The sequence below is a fragment of the Myotis lucifugus genome, unplaced genomic scaffold (assembly GCF_000147115.1).
Source record: "Myotis lucifugus unplaced genomic scaffold, Myoluc2.0 scaffold_21, whole genome shotgun sequence".
NCBI lineage: Eukaryota > Metazoa > Chordata > Mammalia > Chiroptera > Vespertilionidae > Myotis > Myotis lucifugus.
Window position 1 is genome coordinate 794,246 of NW_005871069.1, and position 24,057 is coordinate 818,302.

Sequence of the window (24,057 nt, forward strand, 5' to 3'; positions counted from 1 at the left end):
GAACTTCAAAACTAGGCCCTTTATTGTTGGGTTCAGGCACACTGTGAAGTGTCAGAGGAAAGTGGGTCAGCAGGAGACAGGAGAAGGGCTACAGGCAGTGTCGACCATTTTCCTAAGGGGAGGAGAATCGGCCACAGAACAGAATACCATTGGTTTTGCTGTGCTGGATAAAGAAAAGAAAGGGGTGGTCAGCACAGAACCTGGGCGTGATTCTCGCACATCGAAGGAGCATGATGGCGGCAGTGGCGGCCGCAGCCTCTGTGCCTTCCTCGTTGACCTCCACAAAGGACTTGTGAATGACCTTGGACAGACACAGGTCTCTCCCTGACGACATTCCAGAGAAGTCTGCCTTGTCCTGCTCAAAGGCATCGGTCATGCCCATAGAGTAAAGGACATCCTTCATTTCATAATTCTCCTCCAGTTTGAATCTAGGAAGGAACACTTCCACCTCTTCTTCATCCATCATATCTGGACTGGTCCATTCTATGAATTTCTCATAGGTGAGCTGCTTTTCCACCTAGAAGAGGAGGGTTGAAGAGTTTATAATCTAGAACAGTGCTGCCCAGTGGAATCCGGGCTGCACTGTGATTGCTCTATGCTGCATGGTAGGAGATGGCAGTGATGGGAAGTTACGTAGCATTAGAAACATTTCCTGGGCAATGCTCAGAACTGCTGCGCAGAGAAGCAAATGTGATCCCCTTGCCTCCCAGCACAATCAGGGCTCAGCACTTTTACCGTTTCCAGGTCGATATGCTCATCGGGAAGCATGATGATCATGTTCAGCTCTTTGCCAACGTATGGCAGCACCAGAATTTTGGTGAATATTTCTCCGATATAGGTCATATTAAAGGTAGATTTTTTAAACATCATTTGCACAGGTTTCTGCTCATTCTATAAAGGAAAAGGATAAACGTTAAGCTGAAACAAGAACTAGTTTACATGTTGGACAAATCAACAGAGCTGGCCACTCACCCTGGAGATACTTTTTTTTGGCTCCAGAAGACCACATCAGCCCCCTCTTTTGCCGGCTTTATTTCACTGCCTCAACCTCCAGACACCGGGGTACCCAGGGCTCAATTCTTACACTGCTTTTCCCCTGGTGATGTCATTCAGTCCTGTGACTTTAACTAGGATTCCCAAACTTATATTTCTACTGGGAACTCTCCCCTGTACTCCAAACTAATATATTTTACTGACTGCTTGACACCTGCATTTGGACATAAAGGAACTTCCAATGTCCCATGTCACACCGGGCTCCTCACATTCCCTTTCAAGTCTGTTCCACCTGTAATTTTCCCCATCTCAGCTGATATAGATGCCATTCATTCCATTGTCAAAAACCCTGGAGTACCCTTGATCCCTGTCTTTCACACCCCACATTTGACTCATTAGCTAACCATTTGATTCTACTTTTAAAATATAATGCAAATCCAACTTGTTCTTTCTACCTGCACTGCTACCAGCCTAGTGCTGCTCACTGGGATGACCTTCAAAGTGATTTCCTAGGGGCCCCTCCCCCTTGTGATTTTTTAACTAGTGGCTAGAAAGATCTGGCCCTCAAATCATCAATCAGACCACATATCATTCTTTGGCCGACCACCTTTCCGTGGCTCCCCCTCCACACCCAGAGACTGAAAACTGAAGTCCTTAAAACAACCTGCAATGGTGACAAGAGCTTGTCCCCCATGCCCTCTGCTCCCATCTTCCTGCACTCATCTGCTAGATCCACAGGGCCCCTTGGTGGGTCTGTGGGCAACCAGGCCCAGTGAGCATGCCCCAAGACGTGAGAGCATGCCCCCTGGACACAGGGACAGGTTCCAGGAGCCTCCTTTGTTATTGCAAAATAGTCACCTTGCTGACTTTAAATGGTCTCTCCTGGGTTTGCTGCTTGCTAAACTGGCTGTCCCAGTTTCCTTTGAAGTAGATGGCATTCACAAGAACCAGAGGAGTACTTGGATTAACTGAATTTGGAGGCAGCAACTCTGTAATTTTACCTGAAAAGAAGAATTAAAGAACCCGTTAGCTATGAGTGTCCTGAGGTTCGGTAATACTCAGATAGGGCCTCTCCCTGTGTAGACAAGTACACAGATGAAGGAATTTATTGTCCCCCAAATACAACCATGGAAAGGGATCCTGGTCCTTAAAACAACAGCAGCAAAAAAAACACCCCAAAAACAAAAATACAAAAAAAAACAAACTTTCATACATTGATAATATTTCAGAAGTGGATTTTAAAAGTTTACATTTATTTTGAGAAAAAAAATTGTTTACATTTGATGTTCTTGTGAAGAAATTGACAGTAAGATCGATTAAAATACCATTAAAATAGAATAACAATGTATTTTCACCTTCTGTCTTGTTAGCTACCCAGGTGTTGATATGTTTTCTAGCCTCCTCTGCAGCTTTGAAGAAGTCAAGCTCTTCCATCTCCGCTTGGTAGAATTTGAGGCAGGAATCTTTGAAAGACTGGGAGAGACAACAACACAATTGCATGGCCACAAAAAAAGTAACACCACCAACTTACTTCCTCATTGTGACAAAAAGAACATATATAATTTCATGATATGTAATATGAGGAATAAATAAATATAAGGAATAAAAATACTGAGGTGCCCTAGCCGATTTGGCTCAGTGGATGGAGCATCAGCCTGTGGACTGAAGGATCTCAGGTTCAATTTGGTAAAGGACACATGCTCAGGTTGTGGGCTTGATCCCCAGGCAGGAGGCAGCTGATCAATGAGTCTCTCTCATCATTGATATTTCTATCTCTCTCTCCCTCTCCCCTCCTCTCTGAAATCAATAAAACATATATATTTTTTAAATTTAAAAATATTGAGGAATAAATAAATATGAGAAATAAGTAAATGAGAAATTAACCTGAAATCTAATTTCTCAATTTTCACCTACATTTGATATTCAGGCTATAACAATGGTCTAAATATCAAGTAAACACCATAAGTTGCTAGATCCTTAAGGGAGTAGCTGCGCACCAGTGAAATAAATATAAAGACACTAGATGCAGCAATGACAGTGTCACTCCAATAGCCACTGCATTTGCTAAGTGACATCCTGCCCACAGCAAGAGCCACAGCTCCCTCTACATTTCAGAACCAGGGCCTATTGTTCCATATAATGTGGCGAAAATGTGCAATTCTACACCACCACTCCCAGCACAACTTTAGAAATGTTCCAAATCTAAGCCACAGGTGACTCCTGAGCACTTGAAATATGGCTACTTTTGCTAAGGAACTGAATATTTAACTGTATTTCACTTTAATTAATTAGACTGAAATTTATTTATTTTTTTTTTAAAAATATATTTTATTGATTCTTTACAGAGAGGAAGGGAGAGGGATAGAGAGTTAGAAACATCAATGAGAGAGAAACATCGATCAGCTGCCTCCTGCACACTCCCCACTGGGTATGTGCCTGCAACCAAGGTACATGCCCTTGACCAGAATTGAACCTGGGACCCCTGAGTCCGCAGGCCGACTCTCTATCCACTGAGCCAAACCGGTTAGGGCAGCCGTGGGCAAACTATGGCCTGCGGGCCGGATCCGGCCCGTTTGAAATGAATAAAACTAAAAAAAAAAAAGACCGTACCCTTTTATGTAATGATGTTTACTTTGAATTTATATTAGTTCACACAAACACTCCATCCATGCTTTTGTTCCGGCCCTCCGGTCCAGTTTAAGAACCCATTGTGGCCCTTGAGTCAAAAAGTTTGCCCACCCCTGGGTTAGGGCAATTAGACTGAAATTTAAACAGCTACATTTGTCTAGTAGCTACCATTTTGGATGGATTGTTCTAGAGCATGAACGACTCCTCCAAAAAGTTTAAACTATATTTTGTTAATATAGTTTATGAAATGATAAATACTAATGAACACCTACATTATGCCAAATAAAAGTAGATAATTTGATGGAAAACAAATATACTGGAACAACTAATTTGTTGACAGTGTACTATGGAATGGTTTCCCAAACTTTTTTTTTTTAACAGTTTGCAGATAATACTTAATTCTACTTTTCAGTATTGTTTTTATATTACAGGACTTCACATTTCTCCTTCTGTATGGCATAAAAGAAGCACGGAGGCACAACAGCTTAGAACACAAGTCCCATGACTTAATAGCTGCGCACCCTTAAAAAAGCCACTTAGTCTCCCTAAGCCTCCTTAACCTACCCTGTAAACGAGGCGACAGCAGTGCCTGTATCTCAGAGGGTCACTGTGAGGACCAGATGAATTATCATTAGTACTGTTTTATGTAATATTCGATTCTTAGCATGTTGTAGACACTGTATTAAATGATCTAGATATATCATTTCATTTAATATTTACATAATTCATGCTTTAACAATTTTACTGCTCTGTTGTTTTTAATTTTTCAATTACAGTTGCCATTCAATATTATATTAGTTTCAGGTGTCCAATATAATGTTTAGACATTTATATAGCTTACAAAGTGATTCCCCCATAAGTCTACTACCCATCTGACATCATACATAGTTATTACAATATTACTATGTTCCCTATGCTATACTTTATATCCCTGTGACTATTTTGTAACTGCCAATTTGTATTTCTTAATCCCTTCAACTATTTCACCCATCCCCTCAACCCCCACACATCTGGTGATCATCACTTCGTTCTCTGTATCTACGTGCTTGTTTCTGTTTATTTGTTCATTTACTGTTTTTCAGATTCCACATATATGTGCAATCATATGGTATCTGTCTTTCTGTCTGACTTATTTCACTTAGCATTATATCCTCTAAGCGCCATTCATGTTGTCTCAAAAGGCAAGGTTTCATTCTTTTTTTTTTTTATGGCTGAGTAATATTACATAGTATCTATGTACCACCTCTTCTTTATCCACTCATCTATAGATGGACACTTGGATTGCTTCCATATCTTGGCTATTGTAAATAATGCTGCAATGAACATAGGGGAGCATATATCTTTTCAAATTAGTGTTCTGAATTCCTTCAGATAAATACATAAAAGTAGAATTGTTCGGTCATATGGTAGTTCTATGTTTAAATTTTTAAACAGTAACCTTCATACTGTTTCCCATAGTGACTGCACCAATTTAGAAGCCCACCAACAGTTCACAAGTGTGGAGAGTGGCTACAGTGCTTGGACAGGTTCAAGCCTCGGACTAATGAGAGGGCACTGTCCTCTCGTGGCAAAGCCACATGCAGGTCCGAGCTTGGAGGGCAAAGCCCTCCCAGCACAATTATAGCCAAAGGCTATGGGTGTAAGCTTGACCTACGGTCTGAACCTGTGGTCCCAGGTGGCTGAGTGATATAGGCTGCGGGAGGTGCAGCAAGTGCTGCCAAAACAAAGCTTGATAGAGTTCTCAAGTGCATGTAATTAAGTAGATTCGAAACTCGAGAGAACATTGTAAACATCTTGACCATGCCCTTGTTTACCTCGTGGGATCTGATTATAAAATAAAGACTTGGCTTGCAGGCTGTGGCACTGTCTCTCCATCCCAGAACAGTGTCCCATCTGGCCCCAACTGTATTCTCTTGTCTGACTGCTTTAATTTTTCACCGCCCCTCCTCAGGTTCACCCCTAGCCCTGGGACATGATTCACACAAGGATTCCTTTCTCTCCACATCTTCACCAACACTTGTTTGTGGATTTATTGATGAGAGCCATTCTGACAGATGTGAGGTGATATCTTACTGTGGTTTTAATTTGCATTTCCCTGATGTTTACTGATGTTGAGCATGTTTTCATATGTCTATTGGCCATCTGTATGTTCTCTTTGGAGAAATGTCTCTGTCCATTTGTAATTAGATTTTTTGTTTTGATTTGGGTGTTTTTTTTTGTATTAAGCTGTATGAGTTCCTTATATATATTAGATATTAACCCCTAATCAAATGTATCACTGGTGAATATCTTCTCCTATTCAGTTGTCTTTTCATTTTGTTGTTTCCTTTGCTGTGCAGAAGCTTTTTAGTTTGATGTAGTCTCATTTGTTTGTTTATTTTTTTCTTTTGTTTCCCTGTGCCAGGAGATGTATCCAAAAAAATATTGCCAGGAGTGATGTCAAGGAGCTCACTGCCTATGTTTTCTCCTATGTTTCTAGGAGTTATTTGGGCTTCAGGTCTTACATTTAAGTTCTTACTCCATTTTGAGTTTAGTCTTGCATGTGGTGTAAGAAAGCGATCTAGTTTCATTTTTTGTATGTATCAGTCCAGTTTTTTGTCTTTTCCCCATTGCATATTCTTGTCTCCCTTGTCATAAATTAACTGACCATATAGAAGTGGGTTTATTTCTGGGCTGTCTATTCTGTTCCTTTGATCTATGTGTCTGTTTTTATGCCAGAACCTTGCTGTTTTGATTAGTATAATCTTATAATATAGTTTGATATCAGGTAGTGAGTGTGATTCCCTCCAACGTTGTTATTTTTTCTCAAGATTGCTTTGACTATTCAAGGTCTTTTGTAGTCCCATATAAATTTTAGTATTGTTTGATCTAGTTCTGTGAAAAATGCCCTTGGTATTTTCATAGGGATTGCATTGAATCTATAAATTGCTTTGGGCAGTGTGGACATTTTAACAATATTAATTATTTCTATCCATGAGAATGCAATATTTTTAGAATTATTTGTGTCTTCTTCAATTTCTTTTATCAGTGTCTTACAGCTATCAGATACAAGTCTTTCACCTCCTTGGATACATTTATTCCTAGGTATTTTGTTCTTTTTTTATGGATTTGTAAATGGAATTATTTCTTAATCTTTCTAATCATTTGTTTTTAGTGTATAGAGATGCAATAAATTTTTGTATATTGATTTTATGTGTTCCAACTTCTTGAATTCTTTATTAGTTCTAACAGTTTTTTGGTAGAGTCTTTAGGGTTTTCTATGTAATTTTATATCATCTACAAATAGTGACAGTTTTACTTCTTCCTTTCCTAATGCCTTTTATTTCTTTTTCTTGACTAACTGCTCTGACTAGGACTTCAGGTCATTGTGTTTTCATTTTCATTGTCTGAAGGTAGACTTTGATTTCTTCTCTGATCTTGTTGTTAACTGACCCATTGTTGAGTAGCATGTTATTTATCTACATGTTTGTGTGTTTTTCAGTTTCTTCTCACACCTGATTTCTAAATTCATACCATAGTGATCAGAGAAGGTGCTTGACATGATTTCAATTTTCTTAAATTTGTTGAGATTTGTTTTGTGACCTAACATGTGTTCCATCCTAAAAAATGTTCCATGTGCATTTGAAAAGAATGTATATTCTTTTGTTTTTGGCTGAAATGTCCTAAAGATATCTGTTAAGTTCATCTGGTTCATGTGTCACTTCATGGCCACTGTTTCCTTGTTAGTTTTTGGTCTGGCTGAACTATCCCATGAAGTCAATGGGTGTTAAAGTCCCCTACTATGACTGTATTAATGTTGATCTCTCCCTTTAGGTCTGTCAATATTTAACATATATTAGGTACTCCTATGTTGGGTGTATAAATGTTTAAAAGTTATTGCCTCTTGTTGGATTGATCCTTTTATCATTAAGAAAATGCCCCCTTTGTCTCTTATTACAGTCTTAGTTTTAAAGTCTATTTTGTGTGATACAAGAATTAATACCTTACCTTTTTAAAAAATTTCTATTAGTATAACATTTTTTTTTCATTCATTTACTTTCAGTCTGTGTATGTCTTTCAATCTGAGCCAGCTCTCTTATAAGCAACATATGTACAGGTCTTGTTTGTTTTTTATCCACTCAGCCACCCTATGTCTCTTAATTGGCACATTTAGTCCATTTACATTTAAAATAATTTTTCATAAGTATGTAGGTATTGCCATTTGTTTTCTGATTGTTTTTGTAGTTCTCTGTTCCTTTCTTATTCTTTTGCTCTCTTCTCTTCTATGTTAATGACTTTCTATATTGTGTTTGGATTCTTTTCTCTTTATTGCTTGTATATCACTTACAGATTTTTGGTTTGTGGTTATGATGTGCTTCATGTATACCAAGCTATGTTAATAGCAGTCCATTTTAGTTGATGGTGGCTTATGTTCTAACACATTCTAAAATCACTATAATTTTTACTCACCCCCTCTACATTTATGTTTTTGTCATTATTTTTACTTCTTTTGATTGTGTCTGTTTGTGTGTATTCCTTAATTTGTTGTTGTAATTACACATGATCTTGGGGTCCTTTGTCTTTATTGAAAGTTTTATTTTTCTTATATCTAAAGCTCAAAAAAGGATGATAATAACCAAGGAAGTAGCTAAGACTAATAAAAATAAGTAAAGCAGGTTACAAAAAAAAAATCACACTGTGGCATGGCTACAGCATTTTGGACAGTAATTTCACAATATTCACTTAAAACTTTACTCCCTTCCTTTCTTCTACAAGTCCACAGTAGAGTATCAGAGGTATTTACTGTATGTATGGTTCAGATTGGGTCCAACCTAAATGCCCATCAATGGAAGAATGGTTACAATACATCCATATTTAATAATACCAGATAATAAAAAGAAAAAAAACAAAAAAAGTTAAAAACTAAGAAAAAAAGCAAAAACAGAAAAACAGAAAAAGAATACCAGATAACAGTAAAAGAGTAAGGTATATCCACATAATCTGAGATGCAAAGAATTTAAGTCATAGTGTTCAGTGAAAAGAAACAAATTACAAAAAATGATGTATGTTATGATGATGTTATATAGGGGAAAACCCCACAAAACAAATTTCTACATGTATGGGGGGATACGCTTCAAATTTCTAAAAGCTCTTACACTGGGGAGGGAGCAATGGGTTGTAGAAAAGAAACTGCAAGGTATCTTGCTTTGCCTCCTTTAGTATTCATATATATAAAAGCCTAATATGCTAAGTGTCTGACCGTTCAACCAGTCGCTATGATGCACACTGACCACCAGGGAGCAGATGCTCCAACCAGTAGCTTAGCTTGCTGCTGGGGTCTGGCTGATCAGGACTGAGCAAGATGGGCTGGACACGCCCTGGAGCCCTCCCGCGGCCCCTCCCTGGCCTGATCATGCACCGGTGGGGTCCCTTGGCCTGGCCTGTGCCCTCTCACAATCCAGGACCCCTCAGGGGATGTCGGAGAGCCGGTTTCGGTCTGATCCCGCAGGCCAGGCTGAGTGACCCACTGGTGCATGACTATATTCACTTACCACTTGAGTGGTTTTTAAAACATGGGAAGCATTATAGATAAAGAGAACCAATATACGTAGACAAATAAGCTCTTAAAAAAATATATTCTGTCCCTAGCTGGTTTGGCTCAGTGGATAGAGCGTTGGCCTGCAGACTGAAGGGTCCCAGGTTCGATTCCAGTCAAGGGCACATGCCTGGGTTGCGGGCTCGATTCGATCTCCAGTAGAGGGCATGCAGGAGGCAGCTGATCAGTGATTCTCTCTCATCATTGATGTTTCTATCTCTCTCTCCCTTGCTCTCTCTGAAATCAATAAAAATATATTAAAAAAAATTCTGTGTTGGAAAAAATAAAAATATTTATATGTGTAAAAATTGAACATGCCTCATGCATGCTGCACAAAAAAATTACCAATATGTAGAAAAAAGATTAGAAATATTCATTTTTATAATTTCTTTAGCCAATTCATCTTAAATTGTACTATGCTCCATGTTAGCTTTTTTTATGATAAGTCACTTAAGCTTCATAAGTATTTGGACAGTAGTTGTTATAAGGCCTATTTTACAGAGTTTAAAACTGAATGAGAGTTAAAGGAAGTGTGAGAGGTTAGTAGACCTGAGCTCATGCTTGTCTGTGTGAGTTTGTAGCCCACAAGCTTTCTGCTGTACCACATGACCCCGCCCCCCCCCTCCCCCCCCACTGCCTGTGGTCTTCACTTCCTTAGTGAAAACAGCAATTATGACTTACTAAGTTGAAATCAAAGGACTTTTCTCCGAAGAGCCTGTTGGCAGTTCTAAGCAAGTACTGCGTGCCAGCCTTGTTAACCTCGGCGAGGAGCGTCTGGAAGCCCTGGTGGACATCTTCACTTCTGCCACCACTTTTACTGAAATAAAGTGCCTGAAATAGAACACAGAATAAAAATGTACAACTTCAGTAAGCTTTGACTTCAGGGAATTGGATAAAATACTCAACTCTGCCTAAGAACTGTACAAGTCCTCACTACAGACTAAAAGAATAGTCATCCAACTAAAGACAAAAGTATCTTGAAAGCCACTCTTCCCTCTAACACATCCTGCAAGGAGTCAGGGTCCTCCCTGCCTGTACTGGCAGGAGCAGAAATGCCCTTCGCAGACCCAGCTTCTGGGTGCTCCACACTTGTTGTCTGCCTCAAAATAAGGCTGTCAGTGAAGACAGGCCACTCCTAATATCAAAAGTTGCAGCCTCTCCCCAGTCCTTGGGTCCAGGCTGGCCCTGTGACTGTTCTGACCAACAGAGCACAGAAGGGACACTGGGCCTTCAAAGGCCTGGCAGCTCCACATCTGCTCTCCTGGGTCCCAGCCGCCATGGTGTAAGGAAGTCTAAGCTGTCCTGTGGCAGACACATGGAAAGCCTGGGAGAGCAACACCTCAGGGGAAGAGCTACTTGTCAAATGGCAACCTTGACCAGCAGCCAGCCCCAAGGCCCCAGGCGTGTGATAGAGGCCTTTCTTGGATCATAAGTGATCCCAGCTGACACCATGGAGTCAGCCCACAAAATCTGAAAAATAATCAACCATTGTCATTTCCAATCACTAAGTTTGGGGATGGTTTGTTTTGCAGCCGTAGAAATCCACACAGTAATCTAGACATAAAGTTATGCCATAACAAAAATCTAATACGTGTATAGCACTTGCTTCGAACTTCGGTAGCTGTCAGAGGCTGGACGGAAGGAAGGGAGGAGACTGTGAGCAGAGGCTGGAAGGACAGTGAAGAAATTCTTACTGGAGGCTGGAGAAAAGGAGCTCACAGCATGGACTGGCAGAATTGGACAGACTGTCATCTGCAATGATGGGAAAGCTTGGACATTTTGCCAGTAAACCCCGGATCTGGTTTGGGAGAAGTCCGGAAAGAACGTGGCTCCTTTCAGCTCCCTGGGATTAAGTATGGGAATGTAAAGGTGAGCCAAAGATTGCTTCATTTTCAAGCAGAATCTAAAGGAAATATTTCCAACCTAGGACTTGTGGGGTAGAAAATAAAAAATGTTTCTTATTCTCAGCCTCTCCAGTGGGCAAGTGATTCTAAAAGTACTAGTAAGATATGACCTCAGGGCAATTGTAAATCCAAGGGCCAGGCCTCAAGGGCAGAATAAAGTTCATTTTGTTAACACCTTAGAAAGATTAAGTGCCACACAGACCCTCCTGCTAGGCAGAGAAGCCTCTGAGCATCTTCAGGACACTGTCCCCCAGCACACAGTCCTGCCTCAAACAGGTACCCAGCACGTGCTTTTGTTCAAGGAAGCAGATTTTAGTTGACATATACAATATCCCACCACTGTTTAGAAGAACACCTGCCGACACCTTTTCTTGGACTTCCAGCTTCCAGAACTAAGAGGAAATAAATTTCTGTTGCTTCAACCACTTCGTGTGTGGTGCTTGTTATGGCAGCTGTAGCAGACTAAGACACGGCCCCCACAATGTGTGAAGGGTGTGTCCACTGCAGGTGTCCCACCCGCTGTCACCACTGCATATTGGGGGGTGAGAGGGCAATAATTTGTCTTTAGTTCACAAAGCTCTGCACCCAGGAACCACACCAAAGAGCCTCAATAGCCTTGTTCTTCCTAGACTTCAAGCCTGAACCTAGCCTATGATGAAATCAGACTCCGGGGCAGTGGGAGGGGTGAGTGTACTTTTCCTATGGGAGGGCTGAGAACCATTAGGAGCCAGCGGGCAGATTGTGGCAATCAGAGAGGGACTCCGATGAGCTAATGCCTTAGTCTTCAGGCCCTGCACACCACTCTGGAGGCAGACTCAGGGACTGGCCATGTGACTGGCTTCAGTCATGGGGCATCAGGATGTGTGACAGAGCAGAGGCTTGAAAAGCACTTGCACATTCAAGTTTGTCCTCCTGGAAGCTTGGAATTGTGCTATAAAGAAGTCCAGGCCAGCCTGCCAAAGAGAGACCATGTGGGAGGCCAGGCCAAGGCAGCACGCAGGAGGCCACCTGCATGGAGGAGGCCCGAGGCCTACACCAGTGACACAGCCCCGCCAAGTGGAACAGGACCACCGTCCAGTCCACTCAGAGAAAATCTTCACCTTAAGCACTAAGTTTTTTTGGGGTAGTCACTCAACAACAAAGAACTGAAACACCATTGAAAAATTTTACAGTTAAATAAGAAAATTAAAATAAAAAATTTTAACAACTGAAAAGCAGTTGACAATACCCAAGGACTATTGTGAGACTCAATCTGACCTTGTGGCTTTATGTCTACTCACAAAGTCCTGCACAAACCACTACCAGCAGTTGGCGAAATTGATTGCTTTCCCAAGTAGAGGGTGCCACTCATCCCTAACAGATGGCACTTGCCCCAGGGCATATGCCCAGGGCTGACACATCCTTCCCTGGCAGCATTCCACCCACAGCCGTGCCACACTGATAGAGAGCAAGTACTTTGGGATTTGAAAGGTGGAAGGCCAGTTAACTAACAAATTAATAGTATTTTCTGTTCCCCCGAAATGGCGTCAGACCACGTACCTGGACCATCTGGGCCGCAGTGTTTCCACCTGCCCCCATGAGGACCATGGCCAGGGCAGAGGAGATGCTGAAGGGCGAGAAAAACACGTTTTTCGATTTGTCTTCACCCAGCTTTTTCAAAAGGTTTATGGCAAAAGTGCCATTTGCTTCGGACAGAGTATCCATGATGGCGAGTCTGAAACGATGGATTTAACATCAGTATCACATAAACTAGGCTTACAGTTGACTGCATTTCAGGCTGTTAACAGTGACCACTGACACTCTGGTTCAGTCAGCAAACAGGTGTACATTAAAAACTATTCCTTTGGGGGAACCTCAAAGTTATTTTGTGTTTCTAATTTTAAGTGAAAAAAATTGAAGTTATGTTTATAATACAATCCTGTTTTGTGGGGGGAAAGCAGGAGAACTTCTATCTATACACGTGTCCGTGAGCCCAGAGAAGGTGTGGACGGTACACACTCAACCTCTTACCTAGTTACTTCCTGGGAGAGACATTAGGAAAGGAGTTATTGGCTTTTGGTTCTATTTTTGCATTGTTTGGTGTGTTGTATGAACTTATATGTATCCTCTATAATAAAAGGCTAATATGCAAATCGACTGAACGGCAGAACAACTGGTCACTATGATGTGTACTGGCCACTAGGGGCAGATGCTCAATGCAGGAGCCGCCCCCTGGTGTTCAGTGTGCTCCCACAGTGGGAGTGCCACTCAGCCAGAAGCCCTGAGCCGGGCTCACAGCTGGCGAGTGCAGTGGTGGTGGCGGGAGCCTCTCCCACCTCTGGGGCAGCGCCAAGGATGTCCGACTCCTGAGGGGAGCGGGCCTAAGCAGTCTGTTTGACATCCCCTGAAGGCTCCAGGACTACAAGAAGGCGCAGGAAGGGCTGAGGGACACCCCCCTGAGTGCACAAATTTCATGCACTGGGCCTCTAGTTACTTTATAATTTAAAATTCATTCATAATTATACCATTGTGATTAAAAACAGAAAAGTAGCAAAGGGAAGGCCAAATATTATATGTCATTGGGAAGCTTCACCAGGAAGTTAAAGCTTTACACTCCCCAGGGACCCAATGGAGGAGAGATAGACACATGCCCAGTAAAGTAGGGGTAACATGGGGAAGGTGCTTGTCTGTCAGTCACACTTGGGAACAGAGGTCATTGGCCAGAATGGGCATGGCCACTGTAAGTGCAGGAAGATTTGGAATACTTAATTTCCTGAACAAAGAAATTCCTCTCTTGTACTCTTGGTTGCTCTTGGTGTGTTGCACTTGACTCCAGGCTTACCAAGCTCTCCCGCCCCTGCTCCCTGGCATTTGTCTACATGGCCCACACCCATGTGAACCCCCAAACACAATGCCTAATGGACCATAACTAACCTGATGCTGAACTGGACCTGGCTGCAACATGGAACGGAAAGTCTGGACACTGGCTTTGCTTTTACACTTCTTCTATGACTGAAATGGGACTTTGGAAACACAGAAATATAATCCCATACAAATAAAAATCACTCATCCTCCTGTGTGAGTCTCAGAAAATTCTTTTTCTTGAGATATCGTAAGGACTCTACCCCCAACACTCAGTGGGGAAAGGGACACCCCAATTTCCCCAATAATAAATGCAATCACAAGTTACATAAGAAAAGATGGTTGAATGTTTTTTAGTTGTTTTTTGTTTGTTTTTGTTTTTTAAAAATATGTTTTTATTGTTTTAGAGAGAGAGGAAGGGAGAGGGATAGAGAGATAGAAACATCAATGAGAGAGACACATTGATAGGCTGCTTCCTGCATGCCCCACACTGGGGTTTTAGCCACAACCTGGGCATGTGCCCTGACTGGGAATAGAACCAAGGACCTCTTGGTTCATGAGTCAATGCTCAACCACTGAGCCATACCCGCTGGGACGGTTGAATGTTTTAATAATGTAGAAGAGAAGACTCTGTTTCAGAGATGTAAGCCATTGTGAAAGGACTGACATTAACTATAGAGAAAAGGGGTGGGAGAAACTGAAGGGGGGCAGCTCCAGAGAGGCACAGAGTCAGAAAGGACGGGTCATTCATGGGAATGAGCTGTGGGCAGCAGACTGGAAAGTTGGCTCAGTTGGTTAGAGGTTTGTCCAGATATACCAAGTTTGTGGGTTTGACTCCCATTCCGGACTCATACAAGAAGCAACCAATGAACTCAGAGGTAAGTGGACCAACAAATCGATGTTTCTCTCTATTTTTTTAATCCCCACCAGACGATATTTTCTCCATTGATTTTTCAGACATAGTGGGAGCGATGGATAGGGGGAGAGAGAGAGATAAATATCGATACGAGAGAGACATATTAATTGGTTGCCTTCCACATGCACCCCAACAGGGGCCAGGGATCGAATGTGCAACCGAGGTACATGCCCTTGACCAGGAAACAAACCCTCGAACCTTCAGTCCTCAGGCTGACACTCGAACCACTGAGCCTACCTGGTCAGGGCTTTCTCTCTTTCCCTTCCTCTTTCTATAAAAACAAACAAACAAAAAATAATAAATAACAAGTGGAGGCTCCTGGGGCGAGATGGGGCCTGGCTATTCTCTTTTGGATAATCTCAGAAATAGCCACCTGGAGATTAACCCTAAATTCCAACAGATACATAGGAAAATGAGCAGTCATTTGTCAAAGCTGGCACAGCTATTAACAGGCCCACTGTTCTCTCTCTCTCACTCTATGACTGCTGTCATTTTAATTTAGAATATCTCAAAATTTTTCTTGTCACAAGCTAAGGAACAGACAGGCTCAACTCAGGGCTAATGCCCTGTCTTTGGACTGCTGCCCTAAAAGCCATTACTTGAGGAAGGGCCTGAAGAGTGTGTTGGGAGGAGGCAGGTGAGAGGACAGAGGCAGTGAAGGGCCCAGACAGTCCAGAGTTGCAGGTGCAGCAGAGCAGGCCAGGAAGCAGGGGCTCTATGGGGAGCAGCTCGAATTAAAACATTGACCAACTCATATTTCCCAGTCAGAGGTTGAGGAAATTACTCATCTGAGCAGTGGGTGGGGCTGGACAGACCAGGAGGGAGGAAGGCAAGAGCAGCTGTTTCCACAGAGTGGAGGGTGAAGGCTGGAGACATCTGGCTGAAAGGCCTGTGGAGGTTGCAGAGTCAGCCATTCTTCCCAGCAGGTCTTAACGGTTACAACTGTGGGCACTGAATATGGCTCCAAAGCTGTGAAGGGGACCAGAGTTCTGCCACCCAGAAGCTGCCTTTTGGGATACTGATTTTAAGCTGATTATTAAGAAACAAAAGACTCAAAAAGAACCTTTGACCTCCCCCTTTTCTGCCTAAGAGATTCAGATGGAAAGGTTGCATCAAAGAGGGAAACTCAGGATGTTCACCTCAGCCTAATCTGAATTAAATACGATGTATAGGAAGGCACCAAGCAGGGGCCTGGAAGCTAGATCACCCCAGAGTCGCCCTAAGGTGAAAATTTGCCTACTATGTGTGTTCTCTTCCTCAACTACCTGTAAATTCTCACATCTGACATCTCCTCTTTTTTCCTTTGTCCAAAATGACATATATACCAAATTTTGTCCCATTTTGGAAGTTCCATGCCTATGTGAATTCCTCATGGGTATGTATTAAAACTTTGATTTTCTCCTGCTAATTTGTCTTTGTTAACTTGATTATTAGCCCACCTAGAAGAACTTAGAAGGTGGGAGGAAAGTATTACTTTTTTTTAGCTCCTAGGTAAATTGAGAAAGGACAGAGTTTTAGGGCCCTGTGCATATTAGGTTTGTTGCAAGTTCAACTGGCCAAGGAAAGATCCCACAGGTCCCCTCATTACCCCATCCAAGACTCTTACCATCCACACACTTTTCATCATTAGGAATTTCACTAAAGTGTATTGATGAAAATACTGTTAGCATAGGCAGCTAAGAGTTAACAAAAGAGAAGAGAGCTAGACTGGCTAGGCCCGATTGAGTCTGGAAGTTACACTTAATCAGGCTTAAATCTGAAGTCACAGTTTCAGACTCCCCAGCAGGTAGCCAAATCTCTGCCAAGGGGATTAACACCCCTCCTGCTTTTCAATATCCCCAGGAGTCAACTGGCCCAGTAGCAGAGACTGCCAAGGGGGAGGGATAAAACAGCAAAGGAAATTCCTTTACCAGATATGAGCACAGTAGAGGCCAAGATGGTGAAGCAGATCTTTGGGGCATGTGCAGTGGGAGCCAAAATGGTGACACAGAGGGGTGGAGTCTAGCCTGGGAAAAGGATCAGAGGAGATGAGGGCAAGGAACCCCAAAGGATCCAGGAAAGAAGACTGATTGGAGTGAGGGCCCAACACAAGCCGGAGAAACCCAGGAAGTATATTGGATAGTTTGCAAGCAAGCCTACTCATTCCCGAAAACCAAGAAAATCTATGGAGCATTATGAGGACTCTCAGAGCAGCTGCTACTAGAGCCTGCCCCTCCTCTACATTCCCAAGGGCGTATTATTTCCCTTCAACCCAATAAGGCTTGCCACTATGCTTAAACCTCTCCCACTCGTGTGCCCTTTGAAATTCCTTTCTCACACACCACAAGAAACCATTTTCACTGGCAACAATACAGAGCACAAAAACAACTATTAGGTATTTCATAAGCTACAGGGGAAAAACACACCTTTAAGTGTCCCCAAACAGAGAACCACTTTAGATTTTGTCACATTCACGATAGGATATTAATGGAGATATTAATGTTTTAATATCATATTAATATCAAATAAATACATAAAACTAATTTTAAAAGAAAATATAAAACTATAAATACAATTTCAAAATATTTTCTATGTAAATTAAATTAGGAAGAAAAGTACATGTAAGCATAATTTATAGATAGAAAATGGATAGAAATACTGTATAGCAAATGTTTCTGATTTATGAGTAAATTTTCAAGTTTTTTTATATTTTTCTGCATGTTCACATTTTCTACAACATTATATACATACACTTAGTTTAAAAATTAGTGCCCATCGCCCAGCTAGTGCGGCTCAGTTGTTTGAGCATAGTTCCATGCACCAGGAGGTGGCAGGTTTGATTCCTGGTCAGACACATGCCCGGTTTTGGGCTCGATCCCCAGCAGGGAGCGTGCAGGAGACAGCCAATAGATGATTCTCTCTCATCATGAATGTTTCTATCCCTCCCTCCCTCTTCCTTCCTCTCTGAAATCAATGAAAATATATTTTAAAAAAACATTTTCAAAAACAAAAACAAAACACAGTGCCTATAACAATACAAGTAAGAACAGTTTGTCTTACCAATTGCCCCTGCCCTTCTCCCATTCGTGATTCTCTTTATAACTCAGAATGCATTTCCTTTCTTTCACTTAACACTGATTTTCCTTATGTTAAATTTGTCTCTCCCCACTCCATTTCTCTAATCTTCTATGTATCTAGGACAACTTTTCCCCAAATGTTCTACGTAACGGGCAAACCCTTTCAGTACTTTTTTTTCCCACATGCTCAGATACAAGGAATAATCTACCAGCTCCCTTTAGTCTCCCACCCTGCTGGTGAACACAGGGGTTTTCATCCCAAAGAGAAATTTTCATAGACAGGAAATGACATTCCCTACTAAAGTACTTTGGTTAATGGTCGATTAATTGTCAGTCTGGTGAAAGTATTTTTTTCTCAAACAAATCATATTGTTTACACATAAAAAAAGGAATTATTTTTGCCATAGCCAGTTTGGCTCAGTGGATAGAACATCGGCCTGTGGACCAAAGGGTCCTAGGTTTGATTACAGTCAAGAGCATGTACCTTGGTTGCAGGCTCCTCCCTGGCCCTAGCCCTGGTTGGGGCTAGTGCAGGAGGCAACCAATCGCTGTGTTTCTCTCACATGGATGTTTCTCTCTGTCTTTTCTTCTCTCTTTACTCTCCCTAAAAATCAATGGAAAAATATCCTCAGGTGAGGATTAACAAAAAATAAAAAGAAATAAATTATTTTTTCTTAAAAATGTAAGCACTGGACATATATATTAATAGATCAAACTTTTTAATCCTTTAACTAAACACCTTTTAAAGCAAACTTACAAATCTCACCAAACCTCAGTAAACACTGAAAGTTCTATAAACCTAATAAACCAAGACTTATATATCTAGTAAGCTAGAATCACATAAGACTTTCAAACATGTTTAAAAATACACAAAACAGTGGTTATTTCTACACCTGTACTTAAGTCCGGCACAAAGGTATTAATACCATGGGTTTAATTTATTTTTTCTTTATTGTATCTTTTTATATCTTTCCTACAGTGATACTAAGACTTACTATCCCAGCTGCTTCTCCAGCCCAGCACTCATTGATGGCCAGGACATTTGAGTACCTTAGGGCAGTTTTGAGCTTCCAGTTCCCCATTCAGGGAAATTTTGCAAGGCCTCAACAAAACACCAAATTTAAGTGTATTGTAACATGGTGTCTTTCTTTAACATGAAGCATTATTTAAGCTTTCCTCTGTCTGGGTGTGTAAGTTGGTTATATAAGTTGGCTATAACTTGTTCAGTTTAATTTTTCAGACTTTAGGATAGTTTGTATAACTACTGTGCTTATTAGCCTAGGACTGTACATGCGCGCCCGCACGTGGTATTTTGTGGAAGAGCCACACTCAAGGGGCCAAAGAGCCGCATGTGGCTCACGAGCCGCAGTTTGCTGACCACTGGCTAGGAAACTGGAAAAACGAAACTTTTTACATAGCAAACATGGATGGATCACCACACAGCATTTCCTGAAACATTAGTGAAATTCTTTGGTGCCTTTTAAAAGCATATCTTATTCCCCTCATCTGAACTTATTAATAGACCCATGGCTTTTTATAAATAATTCAATTAGCTGATTTGTTTTTCCGCCTTGATTCTCAAATGGTCATAACTGGGCTGGTGGGGTTCTCTTTAATTTGTTACTTTATCTTGAGATGTAGAGATCTCAAACATCCTTGCATTACAGCAACAGCAAGGTCTTACACATCCATTTTGAATTTTTTTCCAGTCCCAAGACACGAGGTATCAAGAAACTCTCTGGGTTTCTTTTAATAGAGGGGTTGTAAAGTATAAGACCTGAACCCTCAGGGAGCCTATGTGTTTTGGTGCTGTCATTAGGCTACACCAGTGACCAAGCTGGAGAGTTTCCTTTTCAACTACCTAATATATCATGCTGTTGAGGGGGGCCAAAGTTTTGCCACCCCAAAATATGCCTTTTGGGATACTGATTTTTAAGCTGGTTATTAATAAATAAATGATTCACCCTGGCCGGTGTGGCTCAGTTGGTTAAGTCGGTCCATGCACCAAAAGGTTCAATTTCTGGTCAAGGCACATACCTGAGATGTGGATTTGATCCCCAGTGGGCGCACATACAGGAGGCAACCAATCAATGTTTCTCTCATTCATCAATGTTTTTCTCTCTCTCCCCCTTCTCCTCTCTCTAAAATCAGTAAAACATATCCTTGGGTTGAGAATTAAAAAAAGAAAGAAAGAAATGACTCAGAAAGAACTTCTGAACCTCTCCCTTTCACCTATATGTAGGAATTCAGATATAAAAACCTGCTTAAAGAAAAGGAACATCACCTTAGCACCACAATATAAACCAAAGGAAGAAATCCAGTAAAGCCTGTTTGTTGGGACACCCCCTGTGCTCCACTGTTTCTGGGTGGCCCAGCAAGAATTTGCTTACCATATATTTGCTCTTTCTCATCTACATTTATTTATTCATTCATTCATTTATTTTTAAGTTCTCGCTGGAGGATATTTTTTTCCATTGATCTTTTTTAGAGAGAGGAGAGGGGAGGAGAGAGGACGGAGAGAAAAACATCCATGTGAGAGAGACACATTGATGGGTTGCCTCCCAATGCACCCAACTGGGATAGAGTCTGCAACCAAGGTACCGGAATCAAACCCTCGACCAGGGGTTCCCAACGTGGGGCACATGCTCCACAGGGGGGCAATTTGATTTTTAAGGGGGGCAATTTGAGAATGAGTTATTAACAGTGAAAATTTTGCATTTCTTATGGTTCTAGGGGGCCTCATATACAGTTTATAAATATATATATTGTGACATATTTATGCATTTCAGTTCTCTATTATGTTTTGAAACTTTATTTGCTATTTTTCATATCACTTCATATTATTATTTTTTTAACAATTTCTTAGTGATTTCTTCCTCAGTACTTCAACTGTCCTTTTGTTCTTTTTTTTCTCTTTCATGGATGCCATATTCTTTGGAAGCTTGTTTAGACCAAGTCAATGGCCTTTTAGGCTTCCTCCAAGTGAATAGAAGTTCACTTTTTTGAATAAGAATTGTATGTCACAGGGAGGCTTAGGTGAGGCATGGCCAAAAAAAGATTGGGAACCACTGCCCTAGACCATTTGGTCCGCAGGCCAAAGCTCTAATCACTGAGCCAAACTGGCCAGAGCTCTCATCTATCTTTAAATTAACTGCTTTCCCTTGGAAATCACAGATCCTGGCCTTTATCCTGGCCTTTATCAGGTTTTATGGCATATAAACCTGAACTGCCTAATACATCCTCAGGTCTTATACAAAGTACCTTAAAAAAACATTTATTCACAAGCATAAAAACTGGGTATTAAGGTTTTATTTTTAGTGAGCAATTTTATATATGTACTAGAGGCCCAGTGCATGAAATCTGTGTACTGGGAAGGGGGGGGTGTCCCTCAGCCCAGCCTGCACCCTCTCCAATCTGGGACCCCTCAGGGGATATCCGATTGCTGGTTTAGGCCCGATCCCACAGGTCTATTAAAAGCCATGGGTCTATTAATAAACCGGCAGTCGGACATCTCTCTCACATTCTGGGACTGCTGCCTCCTAACCGCTCGCCTGCCTGCCTGATTGCCCCTAACCACTCTGCTTGCCAGCCTGATCACCTCCTAACCACTCCCCTGCCAGCCTGATCAATGCCTAACTGCTTCCCTGCTGACCCGATCACCCCCAACTGCCCTCCCCTGCTGGCCTGGTCACCCCCAACTGCCCTCCCCTGCCGGCCCGGTTACCCCTAACTGCCTCCCCTGCCAGCCTGGTTGCCCCCAGCTGCCCTCCCCTGCCAACCTGGTTGCCCCTAACTGCCGTCCCCTGCCAGCCTGATCACCCACAACTTCCCTCCCCTGCCGGCCATCTTGTGACCACATGGGGGTGGCCATCTTGTGTGAGGGCATGATGGTCAATTTGCATATTACCTCTTTATTATATAGGATGTGCATGTCTTCAGTACTTCAACTATATATAAACAAGTCTAACAAATCTATCCTAGCACCATTTTTCCCTACAGCACCACTCATGACTTTGAGCAGTTTATATTCATAATTGATTTTATTCAATTGATCAAGTCTTAATAATTTTTTAAACGTGTTACTAATTGTGCTTCTTGCCTTCTTGGATTAAGCATGCCTTAGTTTCCCACAAAACTGAACCATTCAAGGATTGGTTTAATGGAGACCTGGGCTCCTGCTTTGCCCCTTTGTTTTCTCTCTGTGTGTGTGTGTAACTTCTCTGAGCAGCAGTAATCTGTTAACAGAGGATGATTCCTTCTATGTCTATGTTTACTATAAACATTAAATAAATAAACTAATTCCTAACACAGTGGGTAGTAAATAAATGTTGGGTAAATTACACATTATTTTCTTTCTTCTAATGTCTAGGTTTAATTTCAGGTCCAGCAAATTTGGGAATGTAAGGTGTGTGATCATCTGGGGTCATATAATACTAGTATATGCTTGGTGTGATATAGGGTTTTCTGAGTATAAACCAGTAATTTTCAACCTTTCTCATCTCATGGCACACATAAACTAATTATTAAAATTCTGCAGCCACATCAAAAAATGTTACAAAAACTATGGGTATAATTTTGATTTACAAAAAAATAACAATAATAGTAATTGTTAGGTCTGATCAAATAATTGAATCAATACCCCCTCCTTTGGGAATTGACCTTTAGGCCACTTCACAATGGACATTCCATTTGCTTAGACCACATTCCACCTGCTAAGACCATTATCTCTCCCCTCGGAGTTTCCCAGAATCTGGACCTGCACAGAGAATTCTCGGCCCAGAAAAAGCCCACCTAGAGGTCTTTAAAAACCTCTGACTCCCAGCCCCTGGGAGCTGGTGCCATTTGGGGGCTCAGCCCATTTGGTTTTTCAGATAACCTAATAAATTCATAATTCTTTACCCCCTTTGGCCTCGTGCATTCCTCCTTCGGTGACTCTAACAGTAATTACCTACCCTGTTTGCTCCAAAGTGACTTTTTAAAAAAATCAGGTGCCTATATTTGTATATAGAGATTTCTAGTACCAAGAATTCACCAATTAGATGCAACCCTATTATGTGATGTGACCAGTAAGATGCAACTCTATTATATGACCTATATGTTTACGGTTCAAGACAGGGTATTCACACCACAAGGCTATTGCTGTGTTGGCAGTTGTCATTTTTTAAATTTGACATTCTAAGGGAAAAGAGGTCAATACCCCTAAAATCTTCGAAAAATTTTTGGGGCACGCTGGTTGAAACTGCTGGTATAAACAGACAGCAATGGTGATTTCATTCATTCTTATTGCACTCTACTGTTACTAGCTAGAGTTAACTCTAATATGCTGAATTGTAATAAATGCCTTGGATTGGAATTGGCCTCATATAATTGTAAATACTTTGGCTACTGGCCCCAAGTATGACTAAAATTGCACCCTTTCTCTCTGTGCTGGCATAAAGTGAAGGATGTAATTACTCACTAGTCATGACATACTGGGACACACCCCATAATACTGGTAACAGCAGCCACTCATGTTATCACAGTACACATTGCCTAGCCCAGCAAGACAACCCTGCAGGCTGTTAATCTAAAGGGTACTTTTCAATCCCCATCTCACCACATAAATCCTAAACCACAGAGGGGAGGAGCAGGCAGCCCTGACTCATCCCTGTGTCATCCGGTACAAAGCGGCCCAGGAGGCACAGTCCCAGCGCTGACCCAGCTCGCCCCGCGACAGCTGAGTAATCCTGGCGCCTGTGGATTTAATTTGCTAGACAGACCTCTCCTTTCCGAAGCTGAGCCTGTGCAGAGGGGCAGGTGGGGAAAGAAAGCGGCTGAAGTGTCAATTACTTCCAGCACCACAACCCCACGTATGATTAAAAGTTTCCCCAAGTCCTCTTAGCCCTGAAGACACCAAAGCTAGTAATATTTTGCCCGCAGTAAGTTTAATAAAAAGCAGGGAAAGTGACAAGATCTGGAATGGGTCCCCACGTTTATCTACGCAGGCCTGGGATGACCTTCACAGGGGCAAGCCACAACCCGCGGGCGAGGCCGGGCCCGGGCTCGGAGCGGGAGCGCGCCTCCTGCCTCCCGTCCCCTCGGCTTTCTCTACGCACCTTCCCCGCGCCCGCCTTTCATCAAACTTGCTTCCCCCGTCCCCAGCCG

General features: G+C 41.9%; 1 protein-coding gene across 3 annotated transcripts in view; it reads right to left on the bottom strand.

The window, feature by feature from the left end:
- LOC102426147 (serpin B6) overlaps positions 1-24,057 on the bottom strand; it is a 24,559-nt gene continuing 502 nt past the window's right edge. Inside the window, exons 1-7 of one of the 3 annotated variants that reach the window (XM_023751396.1) lie at positions 23,510-23,677; positions 12,640-12,814; positions 9,878-10,027; positions 2,349-2,466; positions 1,852-1,994; positions 736-891; positions 113-517 (exon numbers count right to left, since the gene is read on the bottom strand). In XM_023751396.1, coding sequence (XP_023607164.1) covers positions 113-517; positions 736-891; positions 1,852-1,994; positions 2,349-2,466; positions 9,878-10,027; positions 12,640-12,804 — 1,137 coding nt within the window. In that variant the 5' untranslated portion in view covers positions 12,805-12,814; positions 23,510-23,677. Of the gene's footprint in view, positions 518-735; positions 892-1,851; positions 1,995-2,348; positions 2,467-9,877; positions 10,028-12,639; positions 12,815-23,509; positions 23,678-24,057 lie in introns of those variants that run through there. The other 2 variants (XM_023751397.1, XM_006085706.3) reach the window with 2 other exon arrangements.